Raw genomic sequence first — 19,213 nt, forward strand, 5'->3', positions numbered from 1 at the left:
TATGCCTGCACCTCTGGCTGTAATAAGCAGGTTATATAAGGCAGACGTGCATCCCTGTGTTGATAGAGGAACACACAGTACGCCAGCTATAGACCCCCCCACCCCCGGGCCTATAAACCCTTCACCTCAATATACATTATACAGGCAATGCGAAAACCATTACCCAGACGCATTACCATCACATTTTTTCTCATACTTTGACATTAGTATGAAATGTGTCGTATTAATATTTCCCAGAGGTCAACAATTCACTGTCTGGACTGGTAATATTGTAGCTGCATTGTTCCTGAGCTCCTGCAGAGCTACTAGCTTAGGTTTCTTGGCTGTAGCAGGTTCTAGAATTCTGGGATGTTAAGAAATCAGTTCAGAAGATTATTTGTTCATGTATCTTGTGGTGGTCATTTGTGTTAAAAAACAGGCTCTGTGTCTGCTGTGCTGTGTTCCCAGACGCTGCCGGCTGCGCTGCGTGCTCTGAAAGGCAAGGCGGCTCGCCAGTGTCTGACTGAGGAGCTCAGTCTGCACGTCCAGCAGAACCGGGCCATACTGAACCACCAGCAGTTTGACTACGTCATCCGCATGATGAACTGTGCCCTCCAGGTGGGTCAAAGCTCAGCCAGTCTGTCCCTGTCACACCTAAGTCATGTGACTCTTTCAGAACAATCCAACTGGCTCTGTTATTTTCATTTAATTTGAACCTTTATTTAACTAGGCAAGTCAGTTAAGAACAAATTCTTATTTACAATGACGGCCTACCCCGGATGACGCTGGGCCAATTGTGCGCCGCCCTATGGGACTCCCAATCACAGCCGGATGTGATGCAGCCTGGATTCGAACCAGGTACTGCAGTGACACCTCTTGCACTGAGATGCAGTGTCTTAGACACTCGGGAGCTATTAAAGTTCAGTGTGCGGTATGTCCCTCCACGAGGTAGTTAACATCCCTCCTAAAAGTCTCTCAATGTCAACATACTCCTGTAATAGCTAATGTACAGTAAGTATCCAGATATCAGTGGCAGCCTTTCTTCTTGGGTGTTCCCTAACATTCTCACAGAGGCAATAACAGGTAAACCACAAAATATTTGAGGAGCAGGAAGCAGGAGTTTGTTTCCAGGCTTTAACTGGTTCTAATTTAGCGCGTCTGAAGTTGTCTATAATGGAAACCGTACGAGACAGCGAGAGCATTTTCCCGGCTGACCAAATGCTAAGCAGACAGCTCTGGCAAGGTGATGTAGAGCTCTGCCTGTTCCACCACTCAGATAGCTTCCTAGGGTACACAGGTCTCTGGCAACAACATGTGCTGCTACTGCACCATACGTGCTCTTACTGCCCTTCTCCCTTACCTTAGTCATGCTTGGCTGCAGGTGGAAGAATGGCCAAATCCTATTTTCCCAGTGATTTATGCTCAAGTTAGTCTTCATTTGCAATAGTTTGACAGATTGTCAAAAGTGAGTGCTCACTGCGCACCACATGTCTAATAAAAGGTTGGTGTTTGATGTACCTGGGTGCTATTGGGTTTTTGCGCTATCGCTTCGGTTGTTAGACAAAGAGATTAGTGGTTTATTCTGCTCTCCCTGTGCTGCACACGCCCCATAAAGTTTCACTCTGCCATCAATCAGGTGGGAGAGGATGGCTGGAGCTCAGAGTCAGAGCTGAGGCCTCAGTGGTAGTTCCTCATGTTTTACAGCCTCGCATGGCTGTTGCCACGGGAATTTAATGATTCGAGGCAGTGTTCACAGAGAGCAACTTTTATGGAGTGGCTCTGGATTCCACGCATTCTTCTGGCCAAATGATCGAGGATGGCGAGCCAATTAATCCCACCATCTGCCTTTAGCCTGGGTGTGTAGAGGTCACTGGCCTCCCCACTTGTAAAATAGGTCAAGAGCCAGCCAGCCAACCAGTGGCTGTGTAATTTATACATGACAGAGGTATATATGCTCTCCCTTCCTGTGCTCCTGTCAGCAACACGGGTTCTAGGAGCTGTGCCATACCACCTGGTTTCAGTTGCCCCCTACATGCATAGCTAACCGCATGTCTTCAGTATCTGAGTCCAGGTCCCACTCTGTCCAAGCCAAGGTAGTGATGGGATGAAGCTGCTGGTCCTACAGTAGTCTCCCTGTGGTACAGAGCTGTTGAAAGACACCACAATGACACTGGGACTCTCTCTATAATAACTGCAGATTAGTCTTATTTGTTGCTAGATCTGTCTGGCGAATACTGGACCATTCTGGAATGTACAGAACAATGTAGAAATGCTTGTGTATTAGGTTGCTTAATGTGGCTGTGTTATCTGATAGCTGGACTGCGAGCGTGTCTGACATGTATTGTTTCTCCCTGAAATGGGATCCTGATGTGGAGTTTATTTTTTTCAAGGACCAGATTAATAGTATTTCGGCAGATAAATATTTTTTTCCCCCTCAAACTAGACATGAGCATTTTCAGTGACATTGCATTGGGAATACTGAATCCCTAGGCAGATGCTATAAAGCAAAGCATGTGAGATGCATTCAATACCAACCTTCAGAGTTGATTAGTCAGAATAACAACCACGTGTGAGTGTGTGCAACCTGGACCAGAGGATTTTTATTTAGAGCCAAGTGCAGCGGAGTGACTCCGTGTGGATTTATACAGACTGTCTCTCTAGTACCGTGTTTGGTCCAGGGGGCACTTGGCAGGGTTTCCCATAATACAGCATGGAACATGTCAGGAGAGGGAGGGGGGTGACTGGCTGGAGTGAAGGGGTTCTGTCTGGCTGTGGCACGAAGACTCGGATCAGCATCAGTCCAGGGCCCGTGTCTTTCCTCAACAACCACTATTCAAACCCAAACAACAGATGGAGACTTGCAGATATAGTTCACCATTAGAGATGGACATCTCCACACCAAAACATCCCCAGTGCATCTGAGATGAACTGCCTGTCAGCATAGTACTGCACTTCTGGTGACCTAATGACTTCACCCTTAAAGGTAGATGGATAGAGGCCAGTGTGTATATTATCTCCAAACCTTCAGGGTTCTCATTTCACCAGACATTCCCATCTTATTTTGATTTAATCTCTGCTTTGCCTCGCAAAACAAAATAAGCAACAATTTTACTCATGGAGCTGGTATTTAAAATGGAGCGATGGTTTACTTGCCAAAAGGTTAGCTAAAACATGGCGAGCATTTCTCTATAATTTCATTTAGCTTTACGGTGTAATACTGTATTGTTATTTCTCCCCTATATTTTCACTAAGGCAACAACAGGCCAGAGGTCCATCCATTTTGCAGTTATTTGGTCCTGATTCTGTGTCCTGGTCCGTAGCCCAGGTCCATGGATTTGTCTCAGATGGGCTGTAAAAAGGAACAGAAATAGCAGATTGCCTCGGCAGTAATTACTCTCGTATTTCACTTTCACCCCTCTCCTCTCAACGCCCTTCCCTGTCAAAAAGCCCTTGGAGATATATCACAGATTGCACTGATGCCAGTGATTGTGTGTGTGTGTGTGATCCCTCAACACCCCACAAAGCTAGTGTGACCTCTACAGTGTGCTATGCACCACAGTCTCTGTACAGTGACAGAATGATGCCTCATTAGAATGAGATGGGAGGCATGTGTGTTTCTATCTAAAAACATCTCACATTCCTGATGATATCGTCATTCTGAAGCCAATCAAGTGTTTATGGGCCACATGTAGCATGTCAGTTTGGGGCTAACCGTAGGGCTGCGTACTAGGAAAGGTGATACCTAGTCAGTTGCACAACTGAATGGATTCAACCGAAATATGTCTTCTGCATTTCTCTGAATCAGAGAGATGCGGGGGGCTGACTGCCTTGTTAAAGGACAGAACGGCAGATTTTTCCTCCTGATTTGAACCAGCAACATTTCGGTTACTGGCCCAACACTCTTAGGCTAGGCTACCCGGATCTCTGTGTTGCCTGGCTCTGTTGACTGACTGTTAGAAGGCTAGCGTTTGCGGTTCAAACTGTTTTGAAGGGGCACTCATCCACAGGGAGCAGTGTTTGTTCTGCTGAGTTCCTCTGTACTACAGTATGAGTCAAAGCAGTGTGTGTATACAGTGTCCTAAGTTTCTGCTTACTGACAGACAACCAGGTGAGACGGGGGATAGTCCTTTCTAATGGAAGTAGGTGTGGGACCTCATCACTCAGTTGTTCTTTAAATCAGGCTACACTGTAACTCAGTGGATGTCTGTGTACAGTCACTGAGCCCCAGCTTGGCCGTCCAACTCCACACTTTCCTGAAGCAGCGCACTCAAGGCAGAACATAAGTCGCCTCAAGTATTTGTAAGGCCATGGAGGACCAAGTGAGCCTTCAAAAGACTGGACATTATTGTAATTTCTGTGTTTTCTTACAAATCTGAAGAGAAAAATATTTCTGAGGAAATGTCATTCCCTGGTGCAGAACATGCCCATGTTTGTCCCTACTGGAGAGACAGTGAACCTGTGTCTGCTGAGACTGACTGTTAGTGACGCATTTTCCCCGCTCTCATTAAATGCTTCAAGGTTTGTTTACATATCGTACCCCGGGTTTTTTTTTTCATTTATTGCAAGTATTTGAAGTATTCAAAGTAAATATTTACCTTACTGTTATTCTGAGTCAATTGTTATTTTAATGAGAAAAGATGCTCTGCCAGCAGGTCTGTCTGTGTGGTGTGATGTGATTGGCTGATTGAGCTATCACCAGAGGTATCAGATGAAGACCATATAGTGTTACTACTTCGTGGTCCTGTCCTGTCAGGCCTCAACCCACATTTTACACAACTTCTTTGAAAACCAATGAGCTCTGACCAAACACATTAGTTGTCCATTCCTCAAGTGCTTTGACCTCAACTGTTACTGTAAGACGCTGACTAAACTGTCCAAAGTGGATGCCAGTGCTATCGGTGCTGGACGCATCTTATCTGTGTATGTGGTAAACATTCTGCAGCTGTTCTAAGTCGTATCTCCTACTTGACAGCCACATGACTCAAAGACATGACTGACCTTAATTGGAGTATTTGCACTAATGTAGAGCCTATTTGTTTCTGTGTGCGTGCAGCCGCTGTGCAGAGCACCTCTCCTCCCTCTATCCCCCTCCAAGCTGTTGCAGGTTTGAAAGTGGACATTGCACAAGGCAAGGCCAGGCGAGTGGAGCCCTGCTGTGGAAAAAAGGGTAAAAATGCATCCTGGCATCTCAACCATTTCCTATCCGAGAGAATTATGGGCCCCATGACAGTGCTCACAAAACGCTGTCAGAATGTCATTCACACATGTGCTCCTTCACCTGCTGGGGGTTGTTGGGCATAGGAGAAAAGTTGTAGGTCTATCCATTCTAGATTAGTATATGTTCAGATGTACTCTGGGCTGGCCAAATGCTGTGATGCTATTGGCCAGATGGGCCATAACCAATGTTCCCTCTAAGCTGAGGGTGCTCAGCTCACATCGGCCTTCCGTGCAGAAGAAATATAAGCCCGCACAGAGAAGCACGAGATTGAACTTCATTCAACTTTCTACAGTTTCCCATTTAGTTAACACTATCAACGTTTCGCTCTACTGCGGCAATTGTGATCGAATCAATGCAATGTTAGTCACTTTCAATGTAATATACTGAAGAAAAAAAACTATGCAAGATTTAGTATGCAAAATTAACTGTGCAAGAGATTTTCTTGTAGGCAGAGCGTATTTGAGTAGGATTCTATTGCATTGACAGGCATGACTCGGGCCCATATTCTACACAGACTGGTGCACCATAACCAATCAGAGCTGCAGTAGGTCTATATGCAAAACAAACCTCCAAATGAGCTTGGATGTCGTACAACACTCCTTCCCTGGCCTCCAACTGCTCTTAAATGCTAGTAAAACAAAATGCATGCTCTTCACCGATCGCTGCCCGCACCCGTCCGCCCGACTAGCATCACTTCTCTGGACTGTTCTGACTTAGAATATGTGGAAAACTATAAATACCTAGGTGTCTGGCTAGACTGTAAACTCTCCTTCCAGACTCACATTAAGCATCTCCAATCCAAAATTAAATCTAGAATTGGCTCCCTATTTCGCAACAAAGCCTCCTTCACTCATGCTGCCAAACATACCCTTGTAAATCTGAGTATCCTACCGATCCTTGACTTTGGCGATGTCATTTACAAAATAGCCTCCAACACGCTACTCAGCAAATTGGATGCAGTCTATCACAGTGCCATCCGTTTTATCACCAAAGCCCCATATACTACCCACCACTGCGACCTGTATGCTCTCGTTGGCTGGTCCTCGCTACATATTCGTCACCAAACCCACTGGCTCCAGGTCATCTATAAGTCTTTGCTAGGTAACGCTCCGCCTTATCTCAGCTCACTGGTCACCATAGCAACAATCACCTGTAGCATGCGCTCCAGCAAGTATATTTCACTACTGGTCATTCTCAAAGCCAACTCCTCCTTTGGCTGACTTTCCTTCCAGTTCTCTGCTGCCAATGACTGGAACAAATTGCAAAAATCACTGAAGTTGTAGACTTATCTCCCTAACTAACTTTAAGCGTCAGCTGTCAGAGCAGCTTACCGATCGCTGCAGATGTACACAGCCCATCTATAAATAGCCGATCCAACCAACTACCTACCTCATCCCCATATTCGTTTTTGTTTTTCTGCTCTTTTGCACACCAGTATTTCTACTTGCACATCATCTGCACATACAGTTGAAGTCGGAAGTTTACATACACATTAGCCAAATACATTTAAACTTAGTTTTTCACAATTCTTGACATTTAATCCTAGTAAAAATTCCCTGTCTGTTAGGATCACCACTTTATTTTAAGAATGTGAAATGTCAGAATAATAGCAGAGAGAATGATTTATTTCAGCTTTTATTTCTTTCATCACATTCTCAGTGGGTCAGAAGTTTACATACTACCAAATACTAATTGAGTGTATTGCCTTTAAATTGTTTGACTTGGGTCAAGCGTTTTGGGTAGCCTTCCACAAGCTTCCCACAATAAGTTGGGTGAATTTTGGCCCATTCCTCCTGACAGAGCTGGTGTAACCGAGTCAGGTTTGTAGGCCTCCTTGCTCACACGCTTTTTCAGTTCTGCCCACAAATTTTCTATAGGTTTGAGGTCAGGGATTTGTGATGGCCAGTCCAATACCTTGACTTTGTTGACCCTGTACTTCACGGTTGGGATGGTATTCTTCGGCTTGCAAGCCTCCCCCTTTTTCCTCCAAACATAAGGATGGTCATTATGGGAAAACAGTTCTATTTTTGTTTCATCAGACAAGAGGACATTTCTCCAAAAAGTACCATCTTTGTCCCCATGTGCAGTTGCAAACCGTAGTCTGGCTTTTTTATGGCGGTTTTGGAGCAGTGCCTACTTCCTTACTGAGCGGCCTTTCAGGTTATGTCGATATAGGACTCATTTACTGTGGAAATAGATACTTTTGTACCTGTTTCCTCCAGCATCTTCACAAGGTCCTTTGCTATTGTTCTGGGATTGATTTGAACTTTTCGCACCAAAGTACGTTAATTTCTAGGAGACAGAACGCGTCTCCTTCCTGTGCGGTATGACGGCTGCGTGGTCCCATGGTGTTTATACTTGCGTACTATTGTTTGCACAGATGAACGTGGTACCTTCAGGCGATTGGAAATTGCTCCCAAAGATGAACCAGACTTGTGGAGGTCGACATTTTTTTTTTCTTCTGAGGTCTTGGCTGATTTCTTTTGATTTTCCCATGATGTCAAGCAAAGATGCACTGAGTTTGAAGGTAGGCCTTGAAATATATCCACAGGTACACTCAAATGATGTCAATTAGCCTATCAGAAGCTTCTAAAGCCATGACATCATTTTCTGGAATTAACCAAGCTGTTTAAAGGCACAGTCAACTTAGTGTATGTAACCTTCTGACCCACTGAAATTGTGATACAGTGAATTATAAGTGAAAAAAATCTATCTAAACAATTGTTGGAAAAATTACTTGTCATGCACAAAGTAGATGTCCTAATCGACTTGCCAAAACTGTAGTTAACAAGAAATTTGTGGAGTGGTTGAAAAACGAGTTTTAATGACTCTACCCTAAGTGTATGTAAACTTCCGACTTCAACTGTATATCACTCCAGTGTAAATTGCTAAATTGTAATTACTTCGCCACTATGGCCTATTTATTGCCTTTCCTCCTTACTTCATTTGCACACACTGTATACAGATTTTTCTATTGTTTTATTGACAGTTAATTTGTTTATCCCATGTGTAACTCTGTTGTTTTTGTCGCACTGCTTTGCCTTATCTTGGCCAGGTCGCAGTTGTAAATGAACTGGTCTACCTGGTTAAATAAAATTGAAATAAAAAATTCAATTTCCATTTATGGATCTGTGCCATTCACTTTGAACTGGACTGTGTTTAGGCTACAGTACAGTCACTAGATGCGAGCGGTCACTAGATGCGCTTGTTTTGAGATCAAAGTGAGAGCTGCATGTAGCCACGTGCGCATATTTCTTTGTTTTCTTTGCTCGTTAGTGAGTTATTAGCCCAGTTATAGCTCAGTTGTAGTCAACAATGGGGGAGTGATTGCTTTCAACAAGAGAACAAAAGGTGTGCATTTCTAGCCATCTTTGAAAAGCGAGTCAGGTAAAGAGCTTTTATATCTTAAAGGAGCAGTGTTGTATTTTGTGACAGTCTTGAATGAACTTAAGTAGCCAATAGGCAGAAGGTAGCATCATTTGTCTTGATTCTCTGTAATAATGAATTTTATTTTGTGAAGTGGTTTCTTGCATCAAACAACATTTTGTGTGGCACAGCAGTCTAAGGCACTGCATCTCAGTGCTTGAGGCGTCACTACAGACACCCTAGTTCGAATTCACATCCGGCCGTGATTGGGAGTCCCCTAGGGCGGCGCACAAAAGACCCAGCATCGTCCGGGTTTGGCCGGTGTAGGCCGTCATTGTAAATAATTATTTGTTCTTAACTGACTTGCCTAGTTAAATAAAGATTATATAAAGATTAAATACTTTTAAATGTAAGTCACCTTGTCTGAAGGACAAGTGAATAAACAGGTTAATGCGAAGCTTAATGGAATGTAGGAATTGAACACTACACATTGGCTGCTACTGTAGGCTGAATGATAGAACAGCTATTTCCATGTTAAAATGTTATTGGATGTGTTTTTCCCCATTTGTTTTTGATAGTAGGCCACTCTGGTAGGTGGTCCCGTGTGGCTCAGTTGGTAGAGCATGGTGTTTGCAACGCCATGGTTGTGGGTTTGATTCCCGCGGGGGACCAGTATGGGAAAAAAATGTATGAAATGTACTGTAAGTCGCTCTGGATAGGAGCGTCTGCTAAATGACTAAAATGTAAAAAATGTAAATTATGATCAAGTAGCCACAGTAGCCTACTTGGCCACTTAACTGTAACCTAAAGTGAGTGTTGCACAGAATTTTCACAACTTCAAGTTTGCACTCAGCAGACCTGAAATTTGCTCAGTGCAGAAAACAATGGAGGGAACCTTGGCTACAACCCCATTCAGACTAGGGTGTGAGAGTCAGGGAACCTGCTTGCGCTCTCTCCATTGGTTTGGATCAAAAGCAACAGCTACTCTTCCTGGTGTCCACATGAAACATGACATAATACATAGATAGTACAGAACATTATTAGTCAAGGACTAAACTACATAGCCTACATGCATTATATATACAAAAGTATCTGGACTGCCTTTCAAATTAGTGGCTTTGGCTATTTCAGCCACACCTGTTGCTGACAGGTGTATAAAATTGAGCACACAGCCGTGCAATCTCCATAGACAAACATTGGTAGTAGAATGGCTTGTACTGAAGAGCTCATAGACTTTCAACATGGCACCATCATAAGATGCCACCTTTCCAACAAGTCAGTTCGTCAAATTTCTGCCCTGCTAGAGCTGCCCGGTCAACTGTAAGTGCTGTTATTGTGAAGTGGAAACATCTAGGAGCAACAACGGCTCAGCCGTGACGTGGTAGGCTACACAAGCTCACAGAACGGGACCACCGACTGCTGAAGTGTCTAGCATATGAAAATCGTCTGTCCTCAGTTCCAACACTCACTAACGAGTTCCAATCTGCCTCTGGAAGCAATGTCAGCTTCATGATATGGGTTTGCATGGCCAAGCAGCCGCACACAAGCCTAAGATCACCATGCGCAATGCCATTGGTCTTTGAACACTGGAAATGCGTTCTATGGAGTGATGAATCACGCTTCACCATCTGGCAGTTTGACGGACAAATCTGGGTTTGGCAGGTGCCAGGAGAATGCTACATGCCCCAATGCATAGTGCCAACTGTAAAGTAGTCATGGCTCTATTTAATACTTTGCGTTTCCCAGCCTCTGTTCTGGGACTTTGAAGAGACCTCTGATTGATTTGCATATCTTGTGTTGTACAGATGAGCGTCTGAATTTTGTGCCAACTGCTTGAACAGAGTTCAGTACCTTAAACACATCAATACCTCGCACAAAGACCAAGAGTGATGCAGTCAATCTCCTCCGCTTTGAGCCAGGCGAGATTGACACACATTACTGACACTTTCTCTCCGTGTACGTCTAAGTGCCATACTTGCTGCTTTGTTCTGGACGAACTGCGATTTACAGTGCCTTGCATAAGTATTCATCCCCCTTGGCGTTTTTCCTATTTTGTTGCATTACAACCTGTAAATTAAATGGATTCTTATTTGGATTTCAAGTAATGGACATGCACAAAATATTCCAAATTCAAATAAATAAGTGGTGCGTGCATATGTTTTCATCCCCTTTGTTATGAAGCCCCTAAATAAGATCTGGTGCAACCAATTACCTTCAGAAGTCACATAATTAGTTAGATTGCACACAGGTGGACTTTAAGTGTCACATGATCTGTCACATGATCTCAGTATATATACACCTGTTCTGAAAGGCCCCAGAGTCTGCGGCACCACCAAGCAAGGGGCACCACCAAGCAAGCGGCACCATGAAGACCAAGGAGCTCTCCAAACAGGTCAGGGACAAAGTTGCAGAGAAGTACAGATCACGGAGCACCATTAAATCCATTATTAACAAATGTAAAGAATTTTACCATAACAAACCTGCCAAGAGAGGGCTGCCCACCAAAACTCACAGACCAGGCAAGGAAGGCATTAATCAGAAAGGCAACAAAGAGACTGAAGATAACCCTGAAGGAGCTGCAAAGCTCCACAGCGGAGATTGGAGTATCTGTCCATAGGACCACTTTAAGCCGTACACTACACAGAGCTGGGCTTTATGGAAGAGTGGCCAGAAAGAGCCATTACTTAAAGAAAAAAATAAGCAAACACGTTTGGTGTTCGCCAAAAGGCATGTGGGAGACTCCCCAAACATATGGAAGAAGGTACTCTGGTCAGATGGTACTCTGGACATCAAGTTAAATGCTATGTCTGACGTAAACCGAACACCTCTCATCACCCCGAGAACACCATCCCCACAGTGAAGCCTGGTGGTGACATCATCATAATGTGGGGATGTTTTTCATCGGCAGGGACTGGGAAACTGGTCAGAATTGAAGGAATGATGGATGGTGCTAAATACAGGGAAATTCTTGAGGGAAACCTGTCATCTTCCAGAGATTTGAGACTGGGACAGAGGTTCCCCTTCCAGCAGGACAATGATCCTAAGCATACTGCTAAAGCAACACTCAAGTGGTTTAAGGGGAAACATTTAAATGTCTTGGAATGGCCTAGTCAAAGCCCAGACCTCAATCCAATTGAGAATCTGTGGTATGACTTAAAGATTGCTGTACACTAGCGGAACCCATCCAACTTGAAGGAGCTGGAGAAGTTTTGCCTTGAAGAATGGGCAAAAGTCTCAGTGGCTAGATGTGCCAAGCTTATAGAGACATACCCTCAAGTTTTCCGTTTTTTTTGTCTTATTTCTTGTTTCACAATAAAAAATATTTTGCATCTTCAAAGTGGTAGGCATGTTGTGTAAACCAAATGATACAAACCACAAAAAATCTATTTTAATTCCAGGTTGTTAGGCAATAAAATGGTAAAAATGCCGGGGGTGGGGGGTTGAATACTTTTGCAAGCCACTGTACCTATGTCCCTCTGCATTACATGACCACACAGCTGGGCAGTAGTCCAGGTGCGACAACTATAGAGCCTGTAAGACCCGTCTGGTCGACTGAGATGCTAAGGCAGAGCAACGCCCTATCATGGACAGAGCTCTTCCCATTTTAATAACCATTAAGTCTATATGTTTTGACAATGATCTCTTGCTATCTAGGGTTACACCTAGCAGTTTAGTCTCCTCAATCAAGGTTTAGCATTGAGCAGATTATTTGTTTTTTAGAGATATTTTTCACTCATGGCTTTGCTAAAGAGAGCAGTGTCCACAGATCCCCATTCATGCAATATCATGTGATGTTTTCTTTGCCCTCCTCTCTACTAGGATGTACTGCTGTGTGTTTGACAGTCTCACACAGCGTCTCCAGCCTACCTCCCTCCAGGACCTGAACAGTAACTTGGTTAAGGTTTCATTTAGAGTCCCCTACTTCTCCTGCCCTCCTTTCAATATCCTCTGTGAGAATAGGAGTGGGTTCTTGCTGTGAAAAGCTCTCCCTCTGCTCTGCTTGGTTGTAGATCGGTCAGTCTCTGGCCTGGTTGGACAGGCTAACATAACGACAGCACTGGGAAGTTCTCACGAGCATCGTTATCATGTACAGATAAAGTCATTCCCCTTGGATGTCAGCCAGCAGGACCAGGTAAACATAGCCAGGGAACACAGTACAGGCCGGGAAGCGAACAGTTATTTTATTCCATGCTTCTGACATTCAATTTGATTAGTGTACCATAGTTTGTACTATATGTGTCTGTGTGCATGGCTGTGCTCAGTATTGTGCTTGTTTGTCAGTGAGTCAGCTTATAATGTGTGAGTATGGCTCGTGCTCTATGGCTTCTGACCCAGTGAGTATGAATAATACCACAGCACAGCAGCCTCATAAAAGCCTCCTCCAGCTCCCCTTTATGCTTTTAAATGCCTGTCTCAGTCGGATGGTTCCTGGAAAGCGTTGAGGGAGAGGTGTCTGGAGTCTGCAGGAAGCTGCTCTCTGCTCACTTCCTGTCATAGGGCTCTGTTAAACGTGCGGGTCCAGGGTCTTTGTTTGCTGAGTATAGGCCTACGTGTTTATCAGGGGCAAAACACTTTGAGTCATCCGTGAACCACAGCCTTGAGAGAGAATGAAAGAGACGGAGAAGAGAGACGGCTTCCTCCTTCCTAAGCGGAGCTGCAGGGGTGCACGTTGCTCTCCTCACCCTTCTGTACACAAATGCGCTTACGCACATACATTTATACACGCACGCCCCACCCCTGCACTCTTGCATGTGCTCGTATGCGCTGGGCTCTGCGGCGACTGCAGCATCCCGAATCATAAACGGCAAAATTCCTCTGTCTCAATGTAAACAGGCTTATGTGCTGCTGGTGAACCAGGGATAACTCCAAGCACATGCAGTAGAGCCTACATAGGTCAGCAGCCACAGGGACTCCCTCACGCCTTGCCGCCTTTCAGTTATTCAGCCTCACTGTAGTTGGGCGTCTTTATACTCTCAGTATGGTTTGCTGTGAACTATTGGCCAAGGAAGTTCTGAAATACAGTAAATCATGGTGCTAACCTGGATAGCTGCTTCTAAGACCTCATGACTTCCCAAAACTTGGCACTTGAAGAACATCACTTTCCCTCTTCTGTCAGATTACAGCGCGGCCCTGTTTGTAGATGATACTGAGGTCGCCTAAAGTAAGCGGGATTGTGCCAGAATGACACATGAACATGTACGCTGTCTGTTTTCTTACAGATAGCAGAGCACTTATGACACTTCTTCATGCTCTGAATCAATGCTTCTGCCTTTTGATGTTGACAAGCTCGGCTCAAGGCATTACAGTGCAGTGTTTTGGAAAGATGAATTAGAACGATGCTTTATGAAATGTTAGCCCAGACTTGGCTCCTCTGACCTTGTGATCTTTTTGTCTGAATAACAACATCTCTGTTAAATGTTTCCATTTTTCTGCCCTTGCACTTCTGCTCCTGGAGTTATTTGGTGAGTTTTCACTGGGTTCTTTGAACCTCTGTGACCTGCGGCATTGTCAAGGATGCGGGTAAACAAAGCTTTGGTGGTTCTCCAAACTGGAGCATTCAACCGCAACCCAAAATAACTAAAAACCAACTGCAAGGGGAAAACAAAGTATATCGCTCGGTTCATGGGGGGCCAGGCTTTCATGTTTAGCTGAAGACCGTGTGTTTTGCATTTGTCTCCTCTCTGTACATTCCTCTGTTTTTTTGGGAGGTATGAGGGAATGGGGGATTTGTTCAAAAGGCCCCCTCCACTATTGGCAAGTCCAGCATTCCTGTCACAATCCCTTTACCCCCCTCTCCTGCCAAAATGAGAGGCTCTGATCGTGTGTGAGGTGGTGTGCGTCTTTGTGAAAATGCAAAGTTTGTCGAATGCGTGCGTGGTTATGAAGTGTTTGTTCGTATGTGTATGAAAGATGGGTTGTGAATGCAGTTGTGTTTTAGGGGTGTGTGTGTGTGTGTGATTTACGACGTATCCTGCCCTTTGGGTCCCCGTGAGGGTTATGAGACACAGCACCAGATCAGGATCAGCTCTGCTGTTTTGACATGGACTTAAATCAAGTTTCCGGCGGCCATTCTCATTTTCCCAGTTGAACAAATAAATCCTAACAAAGCTCATGGAGATAAGTACCAATTTCCTGTGTGTGGAGCTCTTTTGGGTCCGAATTGGGTCCTTTTCAGATTTTCTCATTTTCTCATCCAGTCTCTCTGTCCTCAATATGAGCCATTTTATTTGGGCTCTTAAGTCCCCAGATCTACTGGATGTATTGTACTATCTGCTGGAATGCCGTGCTCATTTCTAATGCTCCATTGAATACAACTTATTTGATTTCAAATAGACCCCAGTACAGATGCATTCTGTGAGTGGTGTAAAAATGGGAGAAAGAATTGTCAGCTGCGCTCTAGCTGTTTAAAAAAATGAAATGTCTGTTTTTTTTTGGACTCGCCATTGTGCTTGACTAATGGATGTTGCATTTTAAAGCCAAGACAATTTGTGATTTTATGCAACAAAATCTCATGGTTTTATTCAATACGTTTGCAGATGTTGATCCCGGAAACTATGGGATGTAATCTGGAGCAGGAATGCACAAAATGAAATGACCAACAAATTAAATTACTCCAATTATTATTATTATTATTATTATTATTATTATTATTATTAGTTGTTTGTAAAAATGACCTCAGGTTTTGCTCGTGCGTAATGTTTTTTGAGAGGTGCACTGCCCAGACCTTATTGACCCATAGTGATATAACAGGTGTACTTGGAGGCCTGACCTGCTTCTGTAACATAATCATGCTGTGTCCTGACCTCACCTCTCCCCTGTTGTGTGACCCACAGGACTGCTCCAGCTCTGAAGAGTACGCGGTCGCCTCCGCCCTGCTGCCCCTGACGACGGCCTTTTACCGGGTGAGTGACTGACTGGGAGATTCCATTCCACAGAGCTCTTCTCCTCTCTCACACAGAGAGAGCGGTTAGAGAGTCAGCCAGCAGGTCCTTTTGATTATATTGCTCAATCAAGGGCAGGACGGCCTGGCATTCACCACAAGCTGGCCGTCCTAATGGAGGGTATTTATAACGGGGGGCTATAATAGAAAAGGGATGGGGTGTAATATCCCAGCTGTCCTGGCACTGGTCCTGTTCTGAAGGTTGCCTCTGGTGCATGCAGCATGCCCTAACCTCATGTCAGGAGCTGTGTTCCAGGCAGGACAAGAGACTTCCCAAGCCTCATACCATGCAGCTCTGGGACATGGGAGGGGACAGAGGAGTCCCGCTTGTTCTCAGACCAGCCACATTAGGATAATGGGGGTGAGAACTGTACCTCACACCAAAGCCCAGAGGGCCGCTGTGGTTTGTGGTTTCCAACCTCCCATGATCAAACTTGGTTGCTGCAGCGCGCACCACAAATATGTCCCCACCGCTCTGCTGTTGCCACGGCGACAGACACAACTGTGGGATGTTGCCCTGCATTGGGCACAGACCCTAAGAGACAGAATTTGGACCTCGCCCACTCTCTGCCATTGTATGACTCACCCTGTTCTTACAGGACAGGCTGATGTAACGCTCTGTGATAAGCCTGCTCTCTCTGTTTCCCAGCCAGGTTAACCATTCTATCAGACCACAGTGGCATTGGAAATGTACACATAGTCAATTATCTAAGTAAAACCAAGGGAATTGTCTCTGTTTGTTGATACAGGTGTACAGTGTGACCTGCTATGTGATGGGGGTGAGAGCAGAGTTGTCTCTGTACACAACCTGAGTAAAGTGGTCACAGACCCCACTACAGCACATTGTTGATAGTTTGGTTTGTTGCTGTAACGGAGTAACAGTGTCTCTCTGTGACCGTCAAGTTGTCAACACAACACTGTGACCCTAGGCTCCAACTTTCTGCCTCTTCATTAAGACATCTGAAAGCCATTGCCCAAACGCATTGGATTTCCTGTCGTTTTTCTTCTTGTTTCCCCATTTTACGTAACCATACAATCTGATTTAAAGGATTACGTTAAAGGACCTTTATCACCAGGTTTTCAGAAAGAGACACGAATCCTGAGAGGCGTCTCATTCTCGACGGAGCAGTTTCTGGCACGGGAGGAATGAGAAGGAATGATATCGTGAGCTCCAGAACGCAACAGATTTCTCCCAGATTTACAAAGGAATGGCATTAACTGTAGAGCCCAGCGTGTGGTCACGCAAATGGCGAAAAGCAAGAGCACAGGAATCCACCACGGTCCATATTGTGTAATCTCTTATGTGATGAAAAAGCAGCATGAAAAAGCTGGAAAAACAACGTATCCCAAAAAAACAGAGCACCTTGTGATGGTTCACAACGTTCCAAAGAGATTCTCGGGATAATCGCAACATCGCACGATAGTCAATTACATCCTTTTGCAAAATGTCTGTTGGCCTGTTTTACCCCATCCTGCCACATTTCCCCGTAGTCTTTGACTTTACCACACTGACTTATGGGGCTGATCAAAGCATGCTTGGCAGCAGATGAAGGAGCCAGTGGAGTGTTGGGTTTATGCCACGCTGTAGTAGAGGACCATGACAGTAGGACACTGCTGAGAGAGCCATTTGTAGAATCGTTGGTTGAGAGAAAGGGAACAGGAGTGTCTTCTCTCTGCACCCAGGTGACAATCGTGACGAAAAGGTGACAAAATAGCAGATGAAATGTGCTATAATCTTTCAGTGGTACGTGTTTTGTTACGAAGCCAAAAAGAGAGAATTTCAAGCAGAACCGTTTGTTTATTTGCCATGGAATGGTTTTGACGCGGGTCTTATGGTCAAGATTATTTGCATACCTTTTCATGGAAGATTAGCTCTGATTTCATTCATCATGGACTTTATTACACTACCAAGGAAAACAACACGTCTCGGGTACATGTTGCACATCTGCTACCAAGTACCCCTAACCTCCTAGCTTCAGTACTAAACTGCTAAGCCCTCCAACCTTACTACAACAGCACCCTGCCCTCAAGTTAAGACAACCTGCTGTCGGTGGATCCCTGTCGGTGGATCCCATTTAGACTTCCTAGAAGGTGAAGCTGAAGGTGTTTACCTGTGGGTCATGCCAGGGTAGGGAGAACCTGTAATACAACGGTAGTTCGAACTGGGCCAGTGGTAACCCCGGAAAGGCATTTGGACAGCAGAATTCACACACACACACGCACACAACCTGTCTGTAATCTCCATAGAAAGACGTAGTTAATCAGTGCTCAAGTGGCTTTGAGTGATTAGGCGACTTTTTTACACCTTTTACGTAACCACAGTAGCCAGGCTTGCCTCGCGAATTTGCTGCATAGTTTCATTATAAACATGTTGTTATTTTGAGTTTCTCATGTAGATTACTTTACAAGAGCAGGCCTATTGCTTAAAGTGTAATTCCATCCGTGTAAATAGTGAATTGTACATAATATACCGTCTTGCAGTGGCAAGGCAACACAATACGTGCCGTCTGGTAGCACGTGCCATTGACGACATCCGCCTTGCTGGTTACTGTATGTTTTTTTACTCCAGCCAGTCCTCATGCTCAGCCCCCAGCAGTATAAATCACCTTATCCCCTCAACCCCTCCCAACGAGGTCAGTTGGCTATTAAGACCGCTGCTTCACCTGTACCTGTTATCCATCACTCCTCATTGACATCTTCCCCAGAGCCTCTCAATCCGTCAACCTCTGCTGCCCGCAGTAACTACAATGAGAAGTGGGGATCGGGTCTGGAAGAAATTTGGTCAGGGCTTCACATCCAGGGTTTTATCACCACAGTGTGTAATGTGTTCAATCACTACAATGCCCCCATCTGAAGGCTGCCCCCAGAAAAGCACTCTAAATTAACATGACCCTTTTACAGTATAATATTTATAGTAAATCCCCTAAGTCTTAAGGCTTTCATGAATTGTCACTACCTTATGAGGTTTTTCTCAACTTAATCTGATGAATATAGACTGTCCTGTCACGGTGGTCTTCTTTCTCTTAGCTTCAGTCTGGTTAGTCTGGACCCTCCCCAGTGGACTGTCTTCAGCCCACAGTGCTGCTGCCCAACCTCTCCTCACTACAGAATGTGGGAAGCTTCCCAGCAATGTGCCCGCTCCCACAGAGTGTTTGTGCGAGAGACATTGTGTGTGTTTGAACATTTGCCCAAAACACAAACCAAACTGAAGAGCCGCCTTTCATTGACCTATATTCTATATTCTGCCCCTTCCTTCCCTCAGTCTGTCTGGCAGGCTGCACTGTGAGGTCTGTCTGGTGTCTGGCAGGCTGCACAGTGAGGTCTGTCTGGTGTCTGGCAGGCCACACAGTGAGGTCTGTCTGGTGTCTGGCAGGCCACACAGTGAGGTCTGTCTGGTGTCTGGCAGGCCGCACAGTGAGGCCTGTCTGGTGTCTGGCAGGCCGCACAGTGAGGCCTGTCTGGTGTCTGGCAGGCTGCACAGTGAGGTCTGTCTGGTGTCTGGCAGGCTGCACAGTGAGGTCTGTCTGGCAGGCTGCACAGTGAGGTCTGTCTGGCGTCTGGCAGGCTGCACAGTGAGGTCTGTCTGGTGTCTGGCAGGCTGCACAGTGAGGTCTGTCTGGCAGGCTGCACAGTGAGGTCTGTCTGGCAGGCTGCACAGTGAGGTCTGTCTGGCAGGCTGCACAGTGAGGTCTGTCTGTCTGGCAGGCTGC

General features: G+C 45.1%; 1 protein-coding gene across 5 annotated transcripts in view; it reads left to right on the forward strand.

The window, feature by feature from the left end:
• Positions 1 to 19,213, forward strand: part of LOC115167304 (myotubularin-related protein 13) — a 160,836-nt gene that overhangs the window by 98,335 nt on the left and 43,288 nt on the right. For all 5 annotated transcript variants that reach the window (XM_029721601.1, XM_029721602.1, XM_029721604.1 and 2 more), the window contains 2 exons: positions 448 to 597; positions 15,397 to 15,465. In XM_029721601.1, coding sequence (XP_029577461.1) covers positions 448 to 597; positions 15,397 to 15,465 — 219 coding nt within the window. The remainder of the gene's footprint in view (positions 1 to 447; positions 598 to 15,396; positions 15,466 to 19,213) is intronic.

The sequence above is a fragment of the Salmo trutta genome, chromosome 29, assembly GCF_901001165.1.
Source record: "Salmo trutta chromosome 29, fSalTru1.1, whole genome shotgun sequence".
NCBI classification, from domain to species: Eukaryota; Metazoa; Chordata; class Actinopteri; order Salmoniformes; family Salmonidae; genus Salmo; species Salmo trutta.